Source organism: Schistocerca piceifrons, chromosome 4 (genome assembly GCF_021461385.2).
Source record: "Schistocerca piceifrons isolate TAMUIC-IGC-003096 chromosome 4, iqSchPice1.1, whole genome shotgun sequence".
Classification (NCBI taxonomy): Eukaryota; Metazoa; Arthropoda; class Insecta; order Orthoptera; family Acrididae; genus Schistocerca; species Schistocerca piceifrons.
In genome coordinates this window covers 402,393,466-402,411,659 of record NC_060141.1, presented here as the reverse complement: position 1 = coordinate 402,411,659, position 18,194 = coordinate 402,393,466, and the positions used below count along the sequence as shown (strand labels likewise).

General features: G+C 39.0%; 1 protein-coding gene across 1 annotated transcript in view; it reads right to left on the bottom strand.

Moving 5' to 3' along the window:
• LOC124795285 (DDB1- and CUL4-associated factor 13) overlaps window positions 1-16,180 on the bottom strand; it is a 54,934-nt gene extending 38,754 nt beyond the window's left edge. Inside the window, exons 1-2 of the mRNA XM_047259240.1 lie at window positions 16,021-16,180; window positions 12,586-12,785 (exon numbers count right to left, since the gene is read on the bottom strand). Coding sequence (XP_047115196.1) covers window positions 12,586-12,785; window positions 16,021-16,090 — 270 coding nt within the window. The 5' untranslated portion in view covers window positions 16,091-16,180. The remainder of the gene's footprint in view (window positions 1-12,585; window positions 12,786-16,020) is intronic.
• Window positions 16,181-18,194: the final 2,014 nt, after the last annotated feature.

The following is an 18,194-nucleotide window of genomic DNA, read 5'->3' as shown; positions in this document are numbered from 1 at the left end:
CCAATGATGCACAACTCTGTTCAACAGCAACACAATAGCTTGCAGGAGGATGGCACACTGAACTAAGATCATGACACACTTACTTAGTCACTACATGTGCCCTTTTGTTTCCTGCGATACCCGTGTGCCCTGCCGTTCAGCAGAAAGACATCTCATCCCCAGCCTTTGTTGTTGGAGGAGGGCGTCCTGGATATGCTAGATTACTTTATATGCTGGGTACAAGCATTGTAGAGTGTGAAGGGCATTCAGGGAATCTGAACAGACATGTCTCATCTGCTACAGTTCTAGCTAGATTGCATAAATTTTGCATTGAAGATAGTAAAGTCCTTAGGGAGTCAAATCTTGGGGACACAATGAGGGAAAACAACAGAGCAACCAATGGCATTTGTTTAGACCCATGCATAAATAAAGCTACAGAGTTTGGTGCATAGTTAAAATGTTATAAAACAATGCATTAAAAACATATGCAGGAGTGCAATCTTTCCTGTACTACACCAAATCTAAAATTACTGTGGGCTTCTGTAATAACCATGGTGGCATGGAGTTAAAAGCCTGGATTTAGGATTGTACATGCTCCGGCACACACTGCACGCAGATCCCAAGCAGCATCATTGCTTGTGGACAATTGGAAAAAAGGCATTGCAGAAGTGGACAAGAAAAAGTACGGTATGCAGATCAGTTTGGAGCGGCAAGAAACTTAACACGCCTGACACTCCATGAGAAGCTGCCACCAGAGTAGCGGTTCTACAGCATCAGCACCAAGACAATATCGGGCCGGTCCTGTAAGCACACATGGCCAGTCTAATCCCATCATGTAGTGGAAGCCCATCATTTTCACAAGTGTGGAACAGCAGCTACATAGCATGCTTTCCTGTGCTATCACCACCTAATGGATGTATGTTTGGACATCAAGAAAGCCTAAAATGCTATTTGGAGCCACAATATCTTAAGAAGTTCCGTCAACTGATGACTTCTCTGTCTTCTGTTCCTCCATAGGCCTCACAATTATAACTAATCAGTTGCAAATGGAGGAATTTATGAGATGAGCAGCTTTAAATTCTAAAACATGAAATGTGTGTGTGTTTTTCTTTTTAACTGTTCACATACTGTTTTGAATTGCCCTGAGTTGAGGATGGTGGACATAGTTCTTATTTTTAAGTACACAGTGAGATTTCTAGGCCTCACATCTGACTCTAGTTGCCACACCTTAAGGACCTGAAAAAACAGTCCCTCAACACACTCAGTATTTTAAAACACATGAGATTTCAGCTTGATTGTAAGTGCACAATGTATGGATTTGCAAGACCCCCTGATTTTAAAACATCAGACACGGAGCAGCATGAAGGAAATAGACTGGTCAGTGGGGCCTTTAGAATGAGCCCTGCATTGAGCTTCTATGCAGTGACTTGTGAGCTGCTGCTCCATGTTAGAGGTGAGTGTGGCTGATTTTAAAGTTTTACACTAAGCTTGGAACAGAACCCAATCTTGGCTCCTAAATAGGCCCAGAAGGCAAGCGGTTTCTCATCTGCTCTGATTCCCTTACTGTCCCACAATCATTGCAAGACATGTAGCCTACAGAGAAAATGGTTCAGGTAATATATGACCCAACATACTTTCTTCAACAGAGGGGGAAACAAGCATCATTCTGCTGGATACTGGAACATATAAGAATCAAGGGAAATGAATAAGCAGACCAAGCCACCACGCAGCCCTGCAGGGAACATGAGGTGATACAATGTGGCATTTCCCTGCAGTCTGTCAATTTGCTTCCATGCAGTTGTAGCAGAAGATCAGCTGGCAGTGAGGGACAATAACCTGATGTTGGTAAAACCAACTATATGACAGTGCCATTTCTCATACTGATCAGTCAGGTAGGATGAAGTGACCCTGATCTGCCATGAATTGGGCACTGTTCCCTAAGGCCAGTATTACACTATCAAATTTCTTTGTCAAATATCTTTGTCCAATATCTTTGTCAAGGATATTTGATGGTGTAATAGGGAACTTTGTCAAATGTTGTCCAATATTTGATCACATCTATGCCCTCACTGTAGATTTGATCAAAGAAGTCGCTTGTCTTCTGTTCACCGCAATGTGACATGTTACCACATGGAGCACTAGCATCGCTGCATTCTGTCGTCTGTAGTGTTTTTATAAACTTTGCTGGTAAATATAATTGGTGTTTGCCGACAACTACAAAATTAATAGAGATGTATGAAGCTGATGAGGTGCTTTACAACGTGAGGCACGCTGAATAAAAAAATAGATTCCGAAGTTTGGAGACCTGACCTGACCTGACCTAACCTAACCCTCTCCTGTAGCAAGGAATCGGAGTGTTACAATGAGCCTGTCTTCTGCAGATGTAGCAGTTCTTAAGTGAATATTTTGCATTGTGATATGAGGATACACTTCACTGAGCACATACAGAAATGTATGCTCATCCATTCTTAAGTAATTGATGTACAACTTGACGTCCTCCACTATAAGCTCACGTAACAAGCTTTGTTGAATGCTTTTATCGTGTCATCGTAAAACCCACGGCTTCACCCAGGTATGTTTCCTTTTTTCCCCCCGCTTCTCTTCCGCATGTGTACACAGTACAATTGTGGTACATGCAACTACTGCGGTTAATAACAAGTTGTTGTTGTCAGCCATCTTGAACTTTGACGAAAAATTTGATGACAGTGTAATACCCCTTCTAGCACAACATCAAAGATCTTTGTCAAATATATTTGACAGAATATTTGATCACATCTTTGATCAAATCTTTGACAAAGAAATTTGATAGTGTAATACCGGCCTAATAAGTGGCTTCTTACTCACAGTCTGTGGAACCTGTAGCATGCAAATCACTGTACGCCACATATTAACTTAGCACATTTTATATTATTATAAGCAGGCAGAAACGAATTTATGTTTTTCTTTTCAATTCTCATTTTAATAATTTTGCATTCTATAGTCACATTGGTCTTACAGAATTTTGTGCTGCAGCTGCGCGTCTGGCTGGCCTGTCGAGCACGCCCTTGAGGTCGCATAATGCGTTTACCTGCACTGGTAGCCATCTCCACGGACTACTGCCTGTGCCTGAGCTCTTCCCTCATCCTACCTCGCCCTTTGTTGAGTTTTTCGGGAGCCAGGGTGGTCGCAACTGTCTGGCAGTCTGAGTGTGATTATCAACGTTACAAATAAACACTGTGTATCTGGATACTTATTCTTTAGCTTTGAATCTGGAGATGAATTGCTCAACAGATATAATGTTCACTGAAACTGCTGATTCTGCTAACTTCTCATCAAGGGCTTCCTTCATTTGCAATTAGTTCTTGTGAATCATCATAAGGTCTCTGTATACATCTGAGTTTTATTTCGCATACTGATACTTAATTATCAGCTTTTTGTATGTAACTTACGATGTAAATGCTGGAGAATCCATAACAATCAGACGTTGGCTTTCATTTGTACTCACACAATAATTTGCCCGCAAACAACTTTCGAGCAAAGCGTCTGGATGCCGACACATACTTTCAAAGATAATCAATATACTGTATTTTGACCTCATTGACCCAACAAATTATCACCAGGGAAACTTCAAAATCAAAAAGTTTACAATTCTGAGTTCATTTTATACAGCATAAATAAATTATGATGCATTTGTTTAAGAATTCAATAAAGAAATGCTAAAGTTTCTTTGTTACCTAATTAAATGTCACTTTTAATTCAAAATGACCTCTTGTGCCTCAGAAACGGGCGAGTATGTGCAACTGACCATCATCTAATGTATTTAACCTTCATTTATGTACATATTGTACATAATATCTCTATATACAAAAATGAAATGCTGTGTGTTAGTCCCACTAAAACACAAAAATGGCTTAACCGATGTGGGTGATGCTTTTTTTGTTGAATTTTGTATGAAAGAAAAGTTTGGAGAAGTTGCCTAGAAACCTGGAAAACTCTGGAAATACTGGAAGAGCTTTTTTCTATGGGATTTTCATGATTTTCGTCATTCACGATTGAAATAATCAATATGAATAATTAATTTTTTTTGTTTTGTTCATTACAGTCTTGGACTTGGAAGCATCCAGTCTGTGTGTCAGCACGGACTGGATGTTTCACACGTTCATACATAATGTGTTTGTTAGAACAGTAATTCATCTGGAGAGCTTCTTCCAGCTCAGATAAGTCTGTGTTTGTATTCATTTATTTTTATTTTGCAGTGTTATATTTCCATCCTTCTCCTCATCTACGCCTTGGACCAGCAATGGTAAAGTTAATAATATTTTTTATAATTTTTGTACAATTTCATTTTTTTTATTTTTATTTTTTAAATAATTTTGTCAGAAGTTAGGGCTTAATTTCATCTTCCAAATGTAGAAACTTGGCTAAAAGTTGTTCTTAGTGTGGTACGTTTCAAAACATGGTACAGCACACAAGGATACAGTGCATATTTTGCATTCATATTTCTCTGCGCTCATTCTGTTTCAAGTAGACTGTATGTCTACGCCACAGTCTGCGTTTCTTGAACCAATCACTTGGGATGACATTTGGAAAGCGCCTTCCAGTAAAGTGCACAGGATTCACATCATCAAGCATCTTCCTTTCCTATCTCTTCTCCGTTCTGAAGCAAATTTTTCCAAGAATTTCTCATACCAGACATGAATGAAAATCTGCTAATGGTATTTTTCCCCATGTCAACGATCTGTGAAGAGTGTGAGCATTCAAAACACAAGATCCACACCACGAAAAAAAAAAAATAAAATAAAATAAAATAAACCTTTTTGTGTCATTTAACAGTTTTACGTATAGATCCAACTGAGCTTAATAGCATGTCAGGGCGGTCTACTGCACCCATACTTGCACTGTACTCATAGTCGACAACTCACTGCGGCTTCATTACTTTCTTGCCAGCCTTCCCGTTTGTCTTTCCTGGGTCACACAATTCTGTAGTGTTACAGAACAGTCAACACTTCTCTCTTGTTGCAGAACTTGATGACAAGCACTTTGACAGTAGACATAAAATCAACTTCTCCTCATTTAAATTTCCTCTGTAGATTCGGAAAATTGCGCCTGTTGCTACATGCAGTACCACATGCTGCTGTTCTATGGCTGTGAAGCCAGAGGAACAGATCTGGACTTGTACACCAATTGTCAACATACAGGTTATGTCCACATTCACAGTATGGTTCATTAGTGTTGCCACTATATTGCCAGATTTCCCCAAATTATGGATTTCAACTTCTGTTGTTGTGCCTGCATATACAATGAAATCAAAGACATTTTCACTCTTACAAATCATACAACACAAATGTCTTGATTCTAAATCTACTTCATTTCGAAGGAATGAATTGTTTAAAAGATAAGCAACCTTTGAACAATAATGGAGTTTCATCGACGCAGAGCTTTTTGTATGGATTAAATGCACTGCAAAACGAACAGTATCAATTATTTTGCTAATTTCAAACAAACTGTCATCTCTATGATTCAGAGATAACTTCATTGAAAAATGGAGTGCTCAGAAGTACATCTCTGGACCAATATTCCTTATTCTCAACTTTTTAATGCGGGCCATGAGAAGCCACATACCAATAAATCAATACAGTTCCTCAAGACCAGTATCTTTCCAGGTGGATGGTCGAGAATGATTCTAACGTATTTGCAATGGTGAAAGTGTAAGATCAGTTCATTTCAAATGCTATAAATTTCATCCGATTTTCTGACTGAAATAGCACGAAAAAGGATAGAACGCTTGAATCAGGCGCTAGTTGGCAATTATGTCCTGCAGATGAGCAATAAAATGCATGCAGTGCTGGACTGAAATCATGCTTTTGCCAATCAAATCTGTCAATAAGGCATGGCCTTTTACAGATCGATTGGTCTTCACTTTCAGAATCTGAAGAGGGTCGGGGGTTGATTTGAGTGGAAGAGACCGGACTGCGAGGTCATCGGTCTCATCAGATTAGGGAAGACTGGGTAAGGAAGTCAGCCATGTCCTTTCAAAGGAACCATCCCAGCATTTGCCTGAAGCGATTTAGGGGAATCACAGAAAACCTAAATCAGGATCGCCGGATGCGGGATTGAAACATTGTCCTCCCGAATGAGAGTCTAGTGTGCTAAACCACTGCGCCACCTCGCTCAGTCAGAATCTGGAGAAGAGCTATCCTGGTGAGCTCTATTAGGTGAACTATGTAGATTCATTACAACAGGTTTCTTCTGAAGAATCATCATCATCACTACAGTTATTGAAAATGCCTCACAGACTGTCATTAACATTCCTCATGAGTATCTCCAGTATCTCTTCGTCAGTGCATCCATGCCAATTTGCCATTTGTTTGCACAACAAAAAAGTGATAGCACTCTAAAAATCCAGATGAATAGGCAGAAAACTAAAAGACACCACAGAAGCAGAATGCGGATGATCACACAAATCAGCTACCATGAATGTCGAACAGCAATTGTGAAATCTGACAGAAATACTGCTGATAGTGGAACCGGCTGATGGTAAAAGCCATCATTAGGACTCAGGTGCTAGCCAGGCTGCAATGGTGAATGCCATCTGCAGTGCCCACGGGAAATACCACTGCAGCGGCTAATGAGGTCCACAGCCCCCAAGGGAAGGTGGAGTGTGGCCGGATATCACATCTGCAGCATTCAAAGGGTTAATGACCTTGCTCCTGTGTGCCCACACCACCATTTTATTATGTCCTCAAGATTACAATGTCTGTTTGATTCTACTCACTGTCTCCAACTTCTGTTTGCTGAATATAGTCCTCCTTTACCATATTGCCTCTCCCCTACCAGTTTTCATTCCTACCTAACCACTATCTGACTCAGTACGAATAAACGTATGATCACCACTCCAAAATTCCCTCCCCCCCCCCCCCCTTCCTCTCTGATTCCTAAACTCTCTACCTACATATATGCATCCTTTCCATTTATAGCTCCCCACACAGCCTTAGCACCCAACATTCCACATGTTCACCCTGATTAGCATTTTATTTTTGTCTAATAACTCTTTTTAAATAAATTCACCTACAGATGCAAATGGGGCTATTGTACCTTCAGGATACTTTACCCATGAGGAAGCCTTCATAATATCTTTAGCTGAGAGGTGCATGTACTACATAAAGATAATGGGATTCCGCTTTCAGTACTGTGTCCTATTAAGTTGTCCTGACCATGGCTGCAGGTAGCATCACAGTTGTTATACCAATCACTTCGGTTTTTGCAGACGGGTTGGAGCTTCTCCAAGTACCAACTCAACAGAGAGGACTGTTACTTCTGCTCTGTGAGCTAACACCCAAACCTCCAGATGTCAGACACTCAGATCAGTACCAAACGTTATACATCATTAGAGTATCGACTCAAAGCCTGATTCAGTTCATATTATGTGCAGTTGTCCAGTGGAATGGGCATAAACGTTAATTTAAAGTAATATCAGAACTATGGAGCACAGAAAAAGCATAATTTTGAGTAACTATTACATATAGCTTCCTCTTTACAAGAAGGGGGATAAGGAGATACAATCAAACTATCAACCAATCTCACTTTTGCTGGCTTTCTCAAAAATATTTGAAATGGTTGTGTTCAAGCTTCTCCTCAAGCATCTCACTGCAAATAACATATTGTACAAGTCACTGTTTGGATTTCTTAAGGGTTCTGATACAGATAAAGCTATTTGCACTTACAGTGAGAATGTACTTAATTCGTTAGATAATAAATTAGAGGCTACTGGCATTTTCTACGACCTGTCAAAAGCCTTTGACTATGTGAATCACAGCATTCTCGTAAGTAAATTAGAATATTATGGTGTCACCAGCAATGCTGCGAAATGGTTTGAGTTTTTTCTTTCTAACAGGAAGCAAAGAGTGTCATTCCAAAATACCTGTGCAGTAAGCAGTCAGTCTTCATCTGATTGGGAATCAATTACACGTGGTGTTGCTCAAGGCTCCACCTAGAGTCCATTGCTTTTCCCTGTGTACATTAATGAGCTCTCATCTGTTACATTGCCAGATGCTAATGTTGTTTTGTTTGCAGACGATACAAAAACATTGCAATAAGTAGCAAGTCAAGTACAGATTTAGAAATAGCTGCTAATCAAATTTTCACTGACATTAATAAATGGTTTAAAGCTAATTCATTGTCATTAAACTTTGAGAAGACCTGCAATATGCAGTTCAGAACCTATAAGAGATTTCCTTCCAGCACGTGTATAACATATGAAAACATGCAGATCGAAGATGTTAACCGTGTTAAATTTCTGGGATTACAACTAGATAATAAATTCAGTTGGGAAGGACATACCACAGAATTGCTCAAGTGCCTAAACAAGCTTGTATTTGCAGTGAGAATGATGTCAGATGTAGGAGATATAAATGTAAAAAAACTTGCATACTTTGCTTACTTTCATTCTATTATGACATACAGGATCATATTCTGGGGTAAATCATCAAACCGAGCAAAAGTTTTTAGGGTGCAAAAGCATATGATAAAAATCATTTGTGGTGTAAATTCCAGTACATCCTATAGAAACCTGTTCAAGGAACTTGTATTCTCACCACTGTTTCTCAGTATATTTATTCCTTAACGAAATTTGTTGCAAGTAATATATCTCCATATCCAACCAGTAGCTCAATACATAGTTTCAATACTCAGAATAAGAACAATCAACATAAACACCTAAAGTCACTGACCTTGGTCCAAAACGGGGTCCAATAGTCAGGAATACACATTTTCAATAAATTTCCAGTAACCATTAAAAACTTGTTGCTTCAGAAAAAGCAAGGTTTAAAGAGAGTTTGAAAGACTTTTTGATAGGCAACTCCTTCTACTCTAGAGAAGAATTTCTTAACAGACACCGTTAAGCCAACTTAAGTAAAAATGTCTGTCAGATTTCAGTTTTGACAGCACTCAGTCACAACAGTCAAGATTAGGTATTTCTGTATGATAAATTTATTAATAGTGCACAACAATGTTTCATTCTGGCAGCATGTTAATTCTGTAACTATTAGCTGTTCCAGTTTATCGCATTGTACTCACCTATTTCGACAATCTCCTGACAAATGATCAGGGTAGTAAGTATTATATTCAAATGTTTTATGTTTTTATGTTATACTTTACGACATGTTCCACACCCACGAAAATCATCTCATTTTTTGGGTCTATAGAACAAAAACTGAATTTAATCCTATATAATTTCGCGGGGAAATTGGTAGAGCATCAGATTGTTGTACCTAGGGTCATAGATTCATATCCCAATGACGACAAATTTTTACTGCATTATGCACGAAAGTGTTATATGGGACTATTAATACTTCTGCACGTGGGATGCAATTGTTTCTTTATTCTACTATTCAGATTGTTTATGTTTATTCAGTGAAACTACAAATACATTAGCTGCTTCATCACGAGCAGTGCCTGTTCTAACGGACATGAGCAACAGAACACAATACCTATCTATACAAATGTACTCTATAGGTTTGCTACTTTCACCCTAACAAAGCAAAAGCAGACTGCCAAAAGAATATTGCTACAGACTCCGAAAAGTCCTTTTACATGTCAGAAAAATGTTCTCCCCTGTGACAGTTTCACACATAAACAGTTACAACAAAGTCATCAGTTAGATCTGAACACAGGACGTTTAGTACGACGGCCTCACACTCTACCAACTTACACACATGAGATTTACAAAACCACCATTCATGCATACACCTTTCACGTGCTTTGTAGTTCTGGTGTCACTTTCAATCACCGTTTACGCATGTTCTACTGGACAACAGAACACAGCATGAACAAAATCGGTGTTTTGGTTGATACTCTATCAATATACATTTGGCACTGATCTGAGTGTACGACATCTGTAGGTTTTGGTGTAAGATACTTTACAATAAAGAAAGTCTTAATAAGACTTTCATTACAGTTGCAAAAGACATTGATTAACCTATACAACTTGCATATCTGCAATGGCAAAAAAAAGACAGCATGTAATATATTTCTGTTTGGTCACATTAACAACTATAAACAGTGAGAATTCAGTAAATAATATTTTTTCCTTCAAAGAACTGAAATGTATCCAAATGGCAATAACACGGTACACAAATGGAAAATGGGGTCAGGTGAACATTGTGAACCGTCTGTATTTTTTTGAAGTATGACTTCAAATGTCATGTAGATGACATTTGTGATGTATCTGTTTGTTTCAATAGCAAATGCCATTGGTGTGTTTTGTTCATTTGGTTCTTGCATCAGGTTATTTACTATACCATGTTGAACTAGTGTAGATAATGAGCGAATTGAAGAGCACAATACTGTCATTCTGTTTTGACCAGTAACGGTCATATTACTGGAGGCCAACCGAAGATGAAGGTATCACGTGTCTGTTTTGACCTATGACGTAACTGTGTGGTGTGACATATTTGAAATTGATCGTATCTGTAGAGGGTGTGTTGCAGTATATGGTGGTGAGCTGTAGTGTGGGATGTTTGTTTCTAAATTTTTTGTGACTGCTGTCGGTGATTCATTGGACTTCTTGAGTGCTGTTTGCAAAAATAATACTGGACGAGTTTGCAGCAGTTCGTTAGTGAGTTATTTTAATGCTGGTGGTTTGGGCAATACATTTATTTTTAGGTTTAGAATTATTAGTGCTGTCTGTTGTTTATATTTGGAGACTTAAATTTATGTTTCATCTTTTGATAGTTATGGATATGAGAATTAAGTACACAAGTATGTACCTGCATGCCACAATGGGGACAACATGTTGACCATGATAAAATTGCTACAGTTATTTGGTTTAACTGCCGAGTGTGTGAAGTGTTACATTTGTGGAGGAGGTACGAGACTGACCGAAGCTGGTATATGTGGTGCTGTCAGCATTCTATGTGGAGAGGTTCCTAGTATGAGAAGTTTACATTGGCCATTTTAGAGATGGTATTGATGATATATTACTTTTGCTACCATTGGTTTTCTAGATTTACATGTTGGCTGGTTTGGATGGTTTGCCGTCTTATTTTTATTGAAGTATGTGTCAGATGTGTGTTCACGTGCGTTTACTGTGTTAACAAAATTGGTGTATTGTGTTGTTAGCTGCTTGTAACTATGTTTGACTGTGATTGGGAGGTACTGTGGAGTTGATTTTATGTACATTACTGGTCTAAAACTTTCAGTTTTAATTATGTGAGCGAGTTTTGGTTTTGTGGCATTGTGGACTTCGCTTTAGCTATATAAGCCAACTGACCTACCTACATAGCCAGACAGTTAATGTCATTGGCTTCGGTGCGGAAGGACCTGATTTCAATTCCTGATACCTCCTCAGATTTTTTCTGAGATGTAAGAAGGTCTGGTACAGAGTCTACTCAGATCTTCTGAGGTCAAATTTGGAGCTGCTTGACTAAAGAAGCACCAACATTATCAGGATTAATCTATTTGTAATAATGGCTGTAGGGATTGCAACATGCTGATCATGTCACACAATCATGGAACTGCTTTGGAGGCACAGTCAGCCAGTCAAAACAGGCCTAAGACACAACCCATCAGTGGTGTTTACTTACTTTACTAGACCAACTGAAGTGTTAGATAACAGACTTGTCAAATTGTGTAGGGTTTTGTGAGTTCATGGATTTCTTTGGAGCTACTATATAAGTCAAGCAAAATTACCGACACCAGTTTTTGTTCAGGTTTTTTCATTGTAGTTTTGTTGATTGCTGAGGATTTTATTTGCTTAATCTTTGAGTTAGTATTTGTTTTGGTATGTTTTTATTATTAGGACTGTCATATATTTAGTTTATCCACACCCAAAACCACCCAATTCCTGTGGTTGTTCCATTGGTTTAATGATTTTTCTGCAATTAAATACTGTTTGTATTATTTGTTCAAACGGCTCTAAGCACTATGGGTCTTAACATCTGAGGTCATCAATCCCCTAGAATTAGAACTACTTAAACCTAACTAATCTAAGGACGTCGCACACATCCATGCCTGAGGCAGGAATCAAACCTGCAACCGTAGCAGCAGCACGGTTCCGGACTGAAGTGCCTAGAACCTCTTGGCCACAGCAGCCAGCATATTATTTGTGTCTGCTTGTATGTGTAATGAGCAACGTCATGGTCATCATATTGTATAAGCTCAAAATAGAGGTTTCAACCATCTTTATCAAGGGTTAAAGCCGACAGGTGGTACTGCATTCTCCAGTTTGGCCTTTTATAGTTACACTGATGCCCACAATGAAAACCTTTATTTTCAAAGTGTGGTCTGACATTTTCTGCTTTTTAATATGTTGGAAGGCATCAACAACAAGAAAATCGCTTAAAACCTCGCATTTCCAATGAGGTCTTGTTAGTTCACTGGTTTTCGTTATGTTTTCGTGTTGATCATTTCTTGAGGCTCATATTTTCACCAGGCTGAGTGTGTCACATCTACATAGGCGCAATGTTGCAATGTTTACTACTTATAGAAAATGAACCTAAACCGAGTTCATTAAGGTTCTATGGGCAGATGCTTGGGAATGTAAACATTTTAATCACCTTAAATCACAAAAAGTGATATACTGAAACTTACCTCTCCATAAATCACAAAAAGTGATATACTGAAACTTACCTCTCCATCATACGAACCACTAGCTACTGATGAAAGACGAGCAGGATGTTTTACAATGCAACTGACTCCTTCTTTATGACCTTCTAAATTTCCAATAAATGGTTTTGCAAAGACTCGCTCAAGCTTCACTGCATTGAGTGCACGTATATATTCTCGAGGTGCTTCAAATGGATGAAGATTTGGATCATAGTTTCTAGGAACTGAAATCAAACAGACAAAGCATTGCAGGCAATGATAAGTTTGTCGAAGTCCAACATTTCTGAAAATGCAGAAAAAATATTAGTTTGTCAAATATGCTCATTTTTACAGCCATTCTGATAACAACTTATTACATGTTACACACTATTAATCTCACTTATAGAAAAATGGGTTTGATTGATAATGAAAAACATTACAATATTTACCTTTCAAAATTTTCATTCCATTAGAGGCTTAATTGGATTGGCATTGGAGTATTTGCAGTAGGCCTAATAGGCAAGAATTTTAAATCAACTGAGATAGAAACTGAGTCTGTATGTGAAATAACTGTGGCATTAACTGTAACAACTGGAATCGAAGTTACAAAAGCAAATGATTACTAAAAAAGTAAAAAATGAATTATGTTCCCTAGTACGTAAGTATACAAGCCATGTTATACTGGTTGGAGGAGATTTCCATAAGCCCACACTTGACAGGCAGCATTGATACTTCACAGGTGGCAGACAATATAAAACTTCCTGCAAAACAGTCCTAAAAGATTTCTCAGAAAATTATTGACATCAGATGGGTTAGCATTCAATCCATGATGGAAATATATACGACTTGTTGGTGACAAATAGATCTTACTCCTTTGACTGTGTCCACAGAGAGATAGGAGTCAGTGATCACAAAGAAATTGTAGCAACAATGAACACCAATATAAAAAGTACTAGAAAAGCCTATATGTGCAGTAAAATTCATAAGGAGGTGTGTATCTTACTTCTCAGCATGTGTAAGTGGCAGTCAAACGAAAACTCAAGATCTGATACAATGGGAACATGGAATGGTCGGGTTAACCGCAGCTGACGATACCAAAACACCAATACCTATGCATAAAACTACGAAAATTAGAATCTGTCATTTACCTTGACCTACCAACACCCACAACTACGAAAAATGAAACCAAAACCACAACACCTCAAAAATTCAAAAGGCAAATATCCCTACGTAAATTAAAATAAATTCAAAGCACAATAAATACACAAAGCATTACATAAACTCCACGCCTTAATGACGTCACTCACCAGGACACCCTTAAGTCACGAGTCAAAGCAGACGGGTGGAATCGGACGCTTCGTTGACCTGACTCGGAAGCGTCCGATTCTACCCATCTGCTTTGACCCATGACTTAAGGGTGCCATGGTGTGTGACGTCATTAAGGCATGGAGTTTATAAGTTGGTTGTTGCTTTTGAAGGCGCCGCGTGTGTGTGTGTGTGTGTGTTTGGGATGACCGACATACTCTGCAGCGCCCAAATTTGTTGGTGGTAAGTAATTGTTTTGTAGTGTCTTTTTTTTTCGAGTTGTAATGTTTTGTGTATTTATTGTGCATTGAATGCATTTCAATTTAAGTAGGGATGTTTGACTTTTGAATTATTGAGGTGGTGGTGTTTTGGTTTCGTTTTACGTAGTTGTGGGTGTTGGTAGGTCAAGGGAAATGACAAATTCTAATTTTCGTAGTTTCATGTATAGGCATTGGTGTTTTGGAATCTTTAGCAGCGGTTGACCTATATAGATCAAGGGAAGTGTCCGATTCCTGTAGATTTTTGTAATTTTTTTCTTTTGTTCGTAATTTTGTGTGTTTTGGGATCATGGTGGTGCTTTTTTTTTCTTTTTTTTCTATTATATTTAGCTTGTCCCCTCCCTAAAGTCGCATTGCACAGTAATCCTGTTGAACAGAATCTTACTGTTGCAGGATAATGCCCTCCCCTACACTGCCAATTGGACAAAGGCTACAACTTTTTGGTTGGGAAACACTGCAAAACCCCTGTATAGCCCAGATCTTTCACCATATGGTTTTCACATCTTTGGCGACGTAAAGAAACACGAGTGGGTGTCGGTTTTAGTCAGATGAAGAAGTGCAAAAAAGAGCGTGGTTTTGGATTTGTCAGCAGTCACTTGAATTCAACGAAACAGGAATTGCTCATCTTGTCTCCCAGTGGGATAATGTCTTAATGAACGATGAAATTACTTTTTAATGGAACCATTCTATGGTCTCACTATGGTGAGTGTTCAGTTTATATTTGACTGCCCCTCATAAATGAGTTGTCTGAAGTTACAACAAACAGTGAACCAAGCTCTAGAAAACATGCACAAAGCAGAACAATCAGAGAGCTACAACAGCAAAATATTATCACATGAGCTGTAACAAAACTAAAAAAAAAATACAATCATATGATAAGGCTGCCAATGTCACATAACAGTGCCCAGACACCTGAAAGAATCTCTATTAAGTTCTGCTCCACGCTAGATCCATTGAGTAGAGACACGTTACTTGTCACTGGCAAAGAGCACAAGTCACATCTACATAAAAAGGAAGCAGAACTGAATGACAAAACTAAAATTTAATATTACTTATTCATTTGCAGCAGATTCCTAGAATATATCTTGATGTCAAACATTATAACCTATCTCATTCAAAACAGCCTTCTCCATGGAAACCAATGGGGGTCAGGAAACTTATTAAGATACTAAGCTTGACTCTTCCCACGATACCATTGGTGCTATGGATATAGTAATCCAAGTTGAGTCGTCGTTTCTACGCTTTTGATTAAATGCAACAATAGCTTTTGAAGAAAAAGAAAACCTTGATGTAGGGTAACTAACCAGCTTTGTGACTGAAGCAAAAGTCCTGTCAGGCAGCATACAGCACATTACCCTGGATGGAGATTCACCTATATTGAAGCAGTTATCTGATGTACCCCAGTGGAAGGTAATAGGGCTGTTAAAGTTCATGTAACACATCAACGATTTAAAAATTTAGAACATTGCATTTGTTGCAATCGCAGGCTTTAAAATGAGGAAAATTCTATCTGACAAAATTGTAGTAAACAGTCAAGTTGGATATCGACAGGACAGTAGCCTGGTGGAAAGACTGGCAACTTGCTCTTAATACAAGGTTGTGCACTTCACGAAAAGTAAAAGGTCATAGCTCTAACAGTTGACTTCAAATCGCTTCATTCAGGGTTGATCATGGAACTCACCTTCTGCTACCATCCATTGTTATGATACTGTGTACTTAGGGGAGAGCATAAATTATATTATAGTCTTCTAAATGATTGCATGTCAAGTACGATTTTCAGTTAAAATTAACTGTAAAATCCACATGCCGTATGATTGATTGCGTCTCAGTTGGCGTTTGTGTCACGGCGCAAATCACATCACACAAATTTGGCACAAAACAAGAATAATAAACTCACCTTTGTACAAATCACGTTTCGTTTCACGCAGATAATCGTCTGGATTCCGACAGAGAACTTTAACTTTCATTGTCACTTACAAACAAACTCTACACAAACACAAACACATCTCAAGTAAACATTACAACCACGCTTTACCATCCGTATTGCAAAGACATTTGCTACTTTACACCAAAGTACACATTGTCATTTTGAAGTGATCACCACAGTCTTATGTCAGTTTGTTGTGACCACTACATAAAATTCTCGGCATGTAATAATTTAATAATTGTTTTTTGTGTACAAGATGTTTAAAAAACAGCACATATTTATATAGGACGTAGTGTTGGTTAGAAATAGAAGAAAAGATCCCCAAACTTATGTCTGACAACCAGATGTGAGTCGTTTTGTTTGAAATGAGTAACTGGTGGTTGAAGTCATTGTGCGATAAATTACTAGCACTATCGAAAAATTTTACTCTTGTTGGTAGTCAGCGACTATGATTTATGAACGATGGGACATCAGCCCATCGTGCGACAGTACCTCGTCGCAACATTATAAGGGCGATGAAATGGTCGGGGAGCTCCAATACCATGAGCTCCCCCCTCCCCCGACCCAATAATCTGCTTTGCTTTGTTAGTTTAGTTTTTCAGTTTCTTTGTGTCAATTTTATATTTACTAGACACAGTTTCTCGCGTTTTCGTTTGTGTCAGAAAGTAACCAAACTCGTGACATTTTACAAGTTCCTAACCAGGGGCGAATTATTTAGTCTGACCTGTGTACTTTGTTAGGCTACTTTTTGAATTTCTGCATGTTAATTTAATTTACTAGACACTGCTCTTTCCGTCAGTGTTTACAGTAAAGTTCTGCCGCACATATTTGTCCATATAGTGTAGTTTTCCACCGTCTTTAGTATGGATAGGTACTGTGACTGCTGTGTGCGGATGCGAACTGAGTTGGTGACATTTTGCTCTCAGGCTCAAGCTGTGTTGGATTCGGCTACATAGCTAGAGGCTGCAGTGGATGGGATTCAGCAGATGTATAGCACGAATCATGAGTCTGCCGATTGGTCGGCACCATTGGCCAGACAACTTACTGCTGGTATTGTGATTGATTACTCACCCATGGTCGAGTGGGAGGTCGCCTCGGGACATGGCAGGCTGTGAAAGATTTCCCATGAGGCAGAATGTAAGGCCTCCCCAGTTAGTCTGACAAGCAGGTTCCAAGTGCTAACTGTAGCTGACAATGTCACTCAGCCACATGCAAACACTTGTCCTGTTTCAGAGGAAACCTCACAGCCTGCAATATCTGGGCAGACAGAGAGGGTGAGTTTGTTAGTGGTTCGGAGCTCCAATGTAAGGCAGGCTATGAGGCCCCTTAGGGACTTGGTTGCCAAGGAGGAGAAGAAAGCCAGTGTGCACTTCTGTGTGTGTTGCTTTGGACTGGAAAAGATTCTCTCTGGTTTTGTCCAGCTATCTGAAGTGGTGAAGACTGCCACTCATGCTTGCAAGATGAAAGCAGAGCTCATCACTTGCAGCGCAATCAACAGGACTGACTGAAGACCTCTGGTACAGAGCCAAGTGGAGGATCTGAATCTGAGGCTCAAGTGGTTCTGTAACTTTGTAGGTTGCAAGTTCCTCGACTTGTGTCACAGAATGGTGGAGTTTCAGGATCTGCTAAATCAGTCAGGAGCCCATTACATGCAGGAGGCAGCTACACAGGTAGCAGGGGCTGTGTGGGACGGACTGGGCAGTTCTTTAGGATAGAAGGTCTTGGGGAGACACAAAAAGGACTTCAGTCTGAAAGGGTGTAGTCGAACATATGAAGAATGTAGATCTAGGAATCATCGGTATAACAGCCGTAAATTGTCATACCGGTGTTGGGAAAGCATGAGAGCTCCAAGCACTGATAGAAAGCATTGATGCTCAAATCGTTGTAGGCACTGAAAGCTGGCTAAAGCCATAGATAAGTTCAGCGGAAATATTTGTGAATGACCTAATGGTGTTCAGAAAGAATAACATAAGTGCATTGGACAGTGACGTGTTTGTTGCTGTTAGAAGTAGTTCATCGTGTAGCAAAACTGAAATAGACATTTCCTGTGAGATGGTATGGGCAGAGATCATTCTTGACTACCAGAATAAAATAATATTTGGATCCTATTATCGCCCTCCCAACTCAGATGATACAGTTGCTGA